This window comes from Phallusia mammillata, chromosome 2 (assembly GCF_965637545.1).
Source record: "Phallusia mammillata chromosome 2, kaPhaMamm4.hap1.1, whole genome shotgun sequence".
In the NCBI taxonomy this organism is placed as follows: Eukaryota; Metazoa; Chordata; class Ascidiacea; order Phlebobranchia; family Ascidiidae; genus Phallusia; species Phallusia mammillata.
In genome coordinates, this window is record NC_137253.1 from 22,497,373 (window position 1) to 22,507,005 (window position 9,633).

General features: G+C 37.6%; 1 protein-coding gene across 1 annotated transcript; it reads left to right on the forward strand.

Annotated features, from left to right (window-relative positions):
• Positions 1–7,340, forward strand: LOC145215190 (netrin-G1-like). Its single transcript, XM_080083853.1, has 10 exons — positions 1–159; positions 788–918; positions 1,182–1,362; positions 1,882–2,017; positions 2,407–2,560; positions 3,040–3,230; positions 4,186–4,361; positions 4,638–4,898; positions 5,819–5,956; positions 6,498–7,340. Exons 1-10 carry the CDS (start codon positions 24–26, stop codon positions 6,770–6,772), a joined length of 1,779 nt encoding a protein of 592 aa, XP_079939979.1. The 5' UTR covers positions 1–23; the 3' UTR covers positions 6,773–7,340.
• The last annotated feature ends 2,293 nt before the right edge of the window (positions 7,341–9,633 follow it).

The window sequence follows — 9,633 nt, forward strand, 5'->3', positions numbered from 1 at the left end:
AATCAAGCTTTAGGTTAGACGCTATGGATTACTTAATCAACATCGTTGTGAGTCTGATTTGTCTGTTTATTTTGTGTTGTTGCTCCGATGCCCAGCTAATGCAATGTCTTCATCATCAGTGCGAAGTTCCTGCAATTAAAACAGGAAGAGAACAATCAGGTATGTGTTAACTTGTTTTGTATTGAAAACTTGCTTTACCGTAGAAACTGTAAAAATGGCAATGTAAAATCCACATGTTGAAAATTAAAAGTGGCAGTTAAAATTCCGTCAAAAATCTGGAAATTTTTTTGGTTTGAGGTATTTCGTGACACGAATAAATACCGTAAGAATGTCCAGCAAAATAGATTGTTTTTTATATATACAGGCAAGGTTTTGACGTCCCATTGTTTCTACTATTATTATCCTTTTTCTTAAAAAAAAAACGATGCAGTAAAACCTAATAGTATGATATTCATTTGTATTTGCAAGACAAATAAAAATTGCTGTTATTGCTGCGGATTGCATAATACTTTTTCAATATTACGTTACAGCGTATATGAGAGTAATATGAGTTTTGTCTTGGTTTGAGTCGACAGGCACTGCAAAAAACAAAAATATTATTTAAAAATATCATAACTTCTGCATTGGTCTATGGAAACTTAAAATAAATGAGCATTTCAAAATATTTTCAGACATGGCAACTTTCATTAAATATTAAAGGACAAAACTTTTTGGCTGGGTGGACCCAGTACACACTCATGTGAAAAAAAAATCACATTTAAAAAAATATTCATCACATTTTACATAGATCAGAGTTTGACGCATCTGGCAGCGTGCGAGCCAAGAAATAATGGTGCTGACGTTGCTCCGCTGGGAAACATTAGCGTCTCGCCTGCAAATGCTACATGCCGTACACCAGACGTGCAAATCTGCAGCCTAGTAAGTACAAACCTAGTAAAAGTGACATTCACAAATTAGCAAATATCGAATACAAGATGCAGCAGAATTTCACTGTTTTGCCCTTTTGCTGTTGATTTTTAGTCTCATTTCATCTAAAATATGCAGGGAAGAGTGCCTATTTGAATGAATACATTACGTTTACTAGCCTTCATACGTAACCTATGTTGTGTAGGCAAGTCCTGTTGTGCAAATCGATTGTGCTTACCTTACATAACGAAATATCTTGTTGCATCGCGTTGCAGAAAAACCGTATCTCGTGTTTGACGTGTGACGCCAGTCGCATCGATAAACGTCACGAGCCAAGTCACATGACCGACGGGATAAAATGGACGTGGTGGCAAAGTGTCACGTGGCCAGGTCCCCGGGATAACCCACTGTCAGTGAATATTACCCTGCAACTGCCAAAGGTTTTTATATTGACTGGTAAATACAATTTGCTGTATAATTTTTGCTTTATTCAACCCGTGACTAACTCTGTGTCGAACAAAGGTTGAAATATTTTTTTATGTTTCAATACGCGGATTTGGCATTTGTTTAAGAAATGCCAACGGACATTTGCTGTTTTAATACATTTCATAAATAAAAAATATTGTAGGGAACACTATGCAAAATACTATTGCTTTTCAATCAGTTTTATGGCAAAGAAACCAATGTTTTGACATCCTTTGTGAGACGCCTTTCTCAACACAATCGCTTTTTTCACCCTAGAAAACATTGATAAACAACCTCAGACCACAGACTGGCACCGACGAAATGATGAAATGACGTGCATCAAAATGTTTTGTAGTTTATGGGATCGGTTGCGTTTCTATCCGAAAAAGGGCGTCTCGAAAATAATTTCGAAACGTCGGTTTCTTTGTCAGTAAATGTTTAAAAAGCAAGATTTGTAAATATACATAAAATTACCGATAAAAATTGTTTTTTCTTGTGACAATCCTGCAGATGACATTAAGATAGAATTTTACGATGGCCGACCACAAGTAATGATTGTTGAGAAATCATCAAACTACGGCGCAACCTGGGAACCAATGGAATATTTTGCGGACGATTGTCTCAAAGCTTTTGATATCGAACCAACGTAAGCAAAAATACCGAACTAAACTGTTCCGTACCATCAACATTGATTAGCCTTACAAAACATTGTATGATAGAAATGAGAGGTTTCATGCATACATTACAAGAAAGGTCGATCTGCCAGTTTTAAACAAAAACAAAATCTCGTAGACGATTTTTTGTCCTTAGAATCTGGTGTTTCAGTTTTTGTTGAGGAAAAACTATAAATGAAATGCGAGTGAAATATGCTTTGTTCACGTAAAGCAATTGCTGTTTCATTATATTTAATTTCTTTCAACAGCATGTTGCAATATTTCGTACACTTAAAACGGAGTGTTTGTGTAATCCTGAATTCACGCAGGTCTTCTTTCATTTGCTTAATGATAGCTAAACATGACTTTATGTGGTTTGCAGTGATATTACCAAGGCGCCGGCGACAGTAGAAGAAGCCCTGGCCCCATTTTGCTCCGAGGATTATAGTATTAACTACAGATGGGATATGAGCGGTGTTGTTCCAGTTGCGGTTGCCAAAAGACTTAACGCTTTGACGTCTTTGGGTCTTGGAAAGGTATGATGACACGATTTGGTTGCCAATTATGTTCATTGTGTAAATACGCCGAACGCATTCAGCGTATTCATTGTGAGGTTTAACTTTTGTTTTATATATATACAAACCTATAACCCAATAAATACCCGAAAATGCTTTTCTATTAACCACATTATACCATTATGTACGAAGTGGCAGTGTTTTTTTAAGGTGTTTTGCCAGCGGTTTCTCCAGCGGTTTCCCAAAATTTGGAAATGGCTATTTTTTGGTATTTAAATGAAACACTTGCGGTCTCTTAAAACTACTTAGCGGTCACCCAAACCAAACCTTAAAAAAAACCTGCGAAGTGGCATACGTCTAACATACGGAAAACTTTTTCCTCCCATCTTTTTTATCTAATTACTTTCATTCAAATTTAATTTTGCGGTTTTTACTCGTTTGTGAAACACGCTTTATAATTTATGCATGGTCCTCACCTCCACTAACAAGTTTGCCCCCAGGCCGAAGTGTGCACCTCCCTGTGGAATGACACATTGGGTCTCAAGTCTTTCCTGGAGATTACCAGCCTTCGAATTCGACTTCTAAGTCCAGCTGTCCTATACCCATCGGGTAAAGATTCGCGAGATGACCCAGATTCGCAACCGACTCGATCTGAGCACTATGGAATCAAAAAGATCGAGATATCAGCCAGGTATTATAACAAACCTCATCAAACAAAATATTTTGTTTTTTTCGATTAAGGCGGTTGCCTCTGTGTGACTTTTGTCCGGTTTTTTCTGTGTATTTTGCATTCCTACCTTTGACATTCTGTGTTGATCGTAAACAACCTAAAGGACACCGACTTATACTTTGTTAATACTTGTTGAATTATTTTTCACCATCAAATGTTTTGCATTTTCCACTTCTGTTTTTAAAACAAAACCCAGCGAATCGTATGGTAGTTTAATAACGTAGCGTTGAGTTCATTTTGCACGGCTTTGGGCAGGGGTGGGCAATTAATTTTTAAAACGGGCCACATAAGAAACCTGACTTATGTCCGAGGGCCAAACCAACGATTACTTGGTTAAACTTTATTCTACATTTGAGCGTTGTAATGCAAATATTTATAGTTTGCATAAAAAATAAGCGGGCAAATTGACATGAAAAATAGCAATTTAGCTTGCAATATTACGCTGAAATGTTAAAACCCAAAGTTTTTATTCAATTAGGTTGATCAAATTTGCGTTTAAGCTTTCCACTTTGTAAAAATCAGATTTTTGTGTTTTTCCCATCCCCGCTGTATTACTTTGACACAAAAGAGCACTGTAGGCTTTATCGCATAACAATGGGTTGAACAACTTGTGTTTTATGACGATTTTGACCAGCATCACACGCAGCTGTTCGCCTACGCACGTGCATCACTACGTATCATATATAACAAATGGATTTTTAAAATAACAGCAAAATTGCCATATTTCATGCACAGCATAAATAGACCTATATTGGATTGATGTTTTAATTTACTTAAACCTCACGCGGGCCGGACAGGGACAGCCAACGGGCCGGATGTGGCCCGCGGGCCGTAAAATGTCCAGGTCTGCCTTTGGGTGTGTTTTTACATGTGTAAGTAGTTTCTGAACTATATATTAAACTCTTACCTACCGTAGATGCCAGTGCAACGGTCATGCCAGCATTTGTACTTTGGGAAGAAAGTCGGCCACATGCGAATGCAAACACGACACGATGGGAAGCGAATGTCAGCAATGTCGTTCTTTGTTTTGGATAGAGAAGTGGAAACCAGGAATGTATGTGCCTGGCAAACAGCGTGGAATGGCGAACCCATGTAATAAGTGTTATTTTTTTATTTTTCCGATGCGTTATAATCCGGTTTTGAAAGAATTTGAGCAATGAAACTAGTAAAATAATTGATAATAACACAGCCAATTCGTTTAAGAAAAAATTATGATGTACTGGTGTTTATCTACCAAATTGGTTTGGACCGCTCCGCAAGTTGCTTACTCAACACAGAATATAACTTAGTTGCACTTCATATAAAATCAAGGCACATTTGCATTAAATCACCTTCTCCAACTTACTTCTAGACCGTTATTTGTTACAGGTTTATCCTATTTCTCAAAGTGGTACCGGAAGAAACTGATTTCGCAAGGGCGCCACAATAAATCTGATGTCATAAGTCGCACCCCCTTTCCAGCACCATGTCAATGCAACAAACATAGTCACCGGTGCGAGATTATTCCCACTCTAGGAATAACTTGCGTCGATTGTCGTCACAACACGGAGGGACAGAACTGCCACAACTGTCGGCTCAACTATTTCAAAAGTCCTGGACGAAGGTTGCAAGATCGTAACGTTTGTCAAGGTAAGATTTTCAGAAACAAGCTTAAACACAAAAACAACACAATTTTCGCATTATCACGTTTGTTAGAGGGAATAAAATTTAGAAAAAAAACAGTAGCTAATACAACCTATACGTACAGTAAACTTCGGCTAATTCGGACCAGTTTGAATTCAAAAATTGTCCGGGTTAAAGATCTGGATTAACCGACGTCCATTAGAGTAAGCTTAACCACATTACAATTCATTTGTACTTCAAGTTCCAGTGGTTCCCAAACTTTTTCATATTTTTTCAAAACGGTCCCTTTGCCATTATTTCGGAAGCTCGCGGTCCTTAAGACTAAATGACAATCATCCAAAGACAGCATGTGACATCACAAACAGAACAAAAACATTACGATTGTGCGCGAACAATTGCATTTTTGATAGTTGTCATTCAATAAAGGCCATTGTTTAGCAATGGAGACAATCGATTCTCAATTCTACTTTGATTTAAACTTATTTAGTGGCACAAACTGAAGCCAAATAAGATTAAAGAATTACTTTAACCGCTTCGCGGTCCCCCCAAAATTGCCTCACGGACCCCTAAAGGCCCGCGGACCCCAGTTTGGGAGCCGCTGGATTAGGCGAAGGTCCGGATTAACCGAATGTGGGTTAACCGGGGTTTACTGTAGTAGTATTTATCCTGGGAAAATTATTATTAGCACCAAAAAATACAGATTTGAGGCACTTGTAACATCGCATGCTCTTGGCAATGTTGTGTGCTACGCGATGCGTTAATTCTGTCAACAATACCCAATTCATAATCCAAACCAATTGCAACATATGAAACCGCCACCTCAAAAAAGTTTAGCGTGCTTTCAATAAAATATGGGATTAAGTTTTCATATGTTCTGCTGTCAGTGTGTATGATGCAACATCTCATTGCTACTTGTGTTTTGACAGCGTGCAACTGTAGTCCCTTGGGTTCATACAGCCGATGGTGTGGAACAAACGGACAATGCCACTGCAAACCCGGATTCGGTGGACGGAGGTGTGATAAATGCAAAAACGGATATTACATGTTCCAAAATGATTGCTACGGTAGGTTGTCAATTTCTTTCGAAGTTTTCAATTTTGAAAGTTCAATTTCGAAGTTTGTCACCTATTCCATTGTAATTCGAACAGTGATCCAGTGTGTCGTTTATTGAAAACTGACTCTTGCCCAAATGATCACAAAACGTCCGCAAAGATGCTAGTAAGGCGATATATATATATATACAGGTTTTTTTTAAGGTTTGGTTTGGGTGACCGCTAAGTAGTTTTAAGAGACCGCAAGTGTTTCATTTAAATACCAAAAAATAGCCATATTTGCTTAAACGAAATATTTATTAGGCTACTGGCAAATTTTGGGAAACAGCTGGAGAAATTTGGGGGACCGTTTCGGTCTGTGTTCATATACAAGCTAGCTGAGGCAGTTGTTTTCAATTACTTTCCAAAGCCGTTCATAGAGTTACCGGGTCAAATATGTTCAAAGCTGAGGAATATAAATCGTATAGTCAGTACGCACTAAAACAGTGGATTGCCCTAAAAACGCTCATAGCTAAATTCATTTAACAAATTGTTTTGTGCATTCAAATTACAGAAGTTGATAGGCGTTGCATTGATTCCATTACTAATCGTTGTGTGGAATTCTCGCCGGACAAAAGCTCATGCAACACGACCGCCACCAAGTGGTGCGTCTGCTCAACTTACAATATTGGCGATTGCAAGTCGTCCTTACCCAACTACACGAAGAAGGTTCAGGCCAGAAAAGTCAGCAGCCCACAGCCACCAGATGGCGCTGCTCATCAAATCAGTGGATCTTTGACATTTTGTGGGTTGTTAATCGGCTTGCTTTATATTGTAAGTGTGAACTGAAGAGGTACATAAAACAGAGTAATCGCACTTATGTTAAATAGAAAACTGCAGGAATGATAGAAAAAAAGCTTTAAAACAGTACTTTTATTTGACAAATATTTTTTCTTTTCATACGTGGAAAATAGAAAACGTGTTATTTTCCTATGTTACTTTTAACGTTTAGAAAAATTGTATGACGACTTTATATTGGTGGCCCTCGTATAAATTTGTTTTGAAAACAAGGAAAGTAACTCATTACGCTGTTACACATGGACAGTTTTGCCATCAAATTATTTATTATGCCTTTGTATAACGCTCCCCTTATTTTGTGTGTATCAGTTATTGCATATAAATCGCATAGAAAGTATAATAACTTATGACTATTGTTAAGTTTCAGCTTTACGCAAGTCAAGTTTGTTTACCAAAAAAAGGTCAAGCTCAAAACATTCTACATACTGTGTTGTAACGTTTTGATGCAATTTTCGAATTGTTTTTTTTTTCTGTTAGGCTTGTAATTTGTTCACCGCTGTGTGTCGCTAATGTGCCTATGCGCGCTTTTTGTTCTTTTAAATAAACGCAAATTTTCGTTTTTGTCCGACTGATTCAACAACAAAATTGTATTTATGGCTGGGAAATATTCCTTCCAAAATCAATTTATTTGTAGAGTTAAATAGTACTCGAGAAAATTTGAGACACAGATTACAAATTTAAGCCCACTTGACCCCACATGGCATTGATTTCTACACATTGAATCATAGGTCAGTACAGTTACACCTTGCTTGAATAAAATGGCCTTTTGCACGAAGCCTGTAATCGGAGAAGCATTAAATTAGAACAAGGTTTAATTGTCGTTGATGCGGGCTGCCATCGGTCATGGCACTTTTTAGCGTTTAATGGAAGGGGATCGATTTGTGTTGCGTAATTGCCCAGGTGATTTCCTTGTGCAGAAAGCTATGAGAAAAAACATTTTGGCCCAACAAACGTTCTTTGAGATCGCGGACCCCTGTCTTCTAATCAAATTAGGATCGCCGTTTGCTGGAGCCATTTGGATAGCCTGTGAAGAAAATGTATTGGAATAAGAAGTGGGATGATTGATATTGAGAGCTAACCTGCATCGATGGTGGACTCAGCAAAATGTCGGTGAGGAGAGAACGTTTACGGCGGTTCCTTCAAATTATGCCCGAAACCAAGGTGTGATTTACATGTATGTCTAACCTAGACTTATACAGAAACATGTTTTCAGTTGCCAAATTCAACAGAGTTTAGCCTAGGTCTTTTATTTGACCGTTTTACTTCTAGCTTTTAGAAGACGCAGTATGTGCAGAAAGAGACAAACCTTTTTACTTAACAGCAATACACTGTAGTTGACGTCAAATCACATTCATTTTTTTGGCCAATAGTTTCCTTTTGAGTTGGAATTGTTTACGGCAAACAAAAACTTTCATAAGTTTTCTTTCTAATTTAGAAAAATAAGTGAAATGTGGTAGACTGACTTGACTTGGTATAAATCACTTTAGATTGCGTATTATTTGTTATTTTTAAACAATTCATCTGTTTCAAATTACATTTGTACAAACACTCTCATTCATGTAACCTAAAATTCTACAATACAAGGTCTGTGGGGGGATAAAGTCGTCGATGTCATCTTTACTCGCAATAATCGCAAACATAAGTCTCACTAAATGTTGCAAACAAAAGTTAACTATAACATCCTGCACATCGAAAATCCCTTCCGAATAAAAAAAGTTAAACCACTTCCCCCTTGACTACGGTTAAGAACTCTAAATGTTAATATCAGTCACTGAAATGAAATCTGTACACTTATCCTGCCGATGCAGAGGCGACTATTGATCTGACACGTTGGCTTGTCGTCAAAATATCACGGCCCAAGACGACTATTATACACATTAGCAGGGAAAAGCAGGACGCAGTGCGGTATGGCAGCGACGGTCTATTATACTTGGTGCACTTTGCGAGATATTAGCGTGAGAACAGCAAGGTGTGTACAGGGCGTGGTCTGCTGTCAAGTTTTAGTAGTGATTCTGGAAAATATCAAGATTTCAAAGTGGCTCAACCGTTTTTTATTCCCGGATTTATTGTTTTTTATGTTAGTTATCAATTTTTGATTGATTCGATTTGAATTGTTTTCAATTGTAAGAAAAATTTGGCTTATTTGGTGTTTAAAGTATTGTTTTTCTACATCTTGGATTGGGTAAAAAATGTGCGTTGTGTGTGTTTTAATGCATGGGCATTCGCGATTATCGACAATTGATCGATTGTTTCCAAGCGCCGTTCAACGGTAATAATTTATAGATGGCTATCATTGCATGTTATTCCCAGGTGAATACGAATTAATTGTTGTTGTCTTAACACCCAAATGTGTTTTCTAAACGGTAATAGTGTGAGTTACTAAAATAGCGTTATTTAAATCAGTGTGATTTTAGTCTAAATATTTTACTTCAAGTATTTGTTGTTGCCAGACAGGATAATAGTTTTGATCAAAGCACTTTTTGTAAATCGCTGCTGCCTGTGAAATATTTACGAGAAAATATTCAACTCGTCCTTTTTCGGGTATCAATTTTTCATGCGGCTTCACCCGCTTGTGGCCACAACGCCGTTTAAGGCTTCTCTTAAAACTGTGTCAGGGCAAGGTGCGAATGTAGACAAACTTGCAGCAGCTGATTGGGCCACTATTACGCCAATGGGTTTGTTTATTATTATTCTTTGTTTCGAAACGACCTATGTTTCTTAGCAGATTTTCCAGGCAAAAAGAAATTTTAACCTTATGTTTGATTTTGCAAATATTGAGAACGATAGGCAGCGTGACATAGAGTAACAAAGCAAGTACAACCAAGTATAATAAAAGCTCTTGGTGCTTTTTA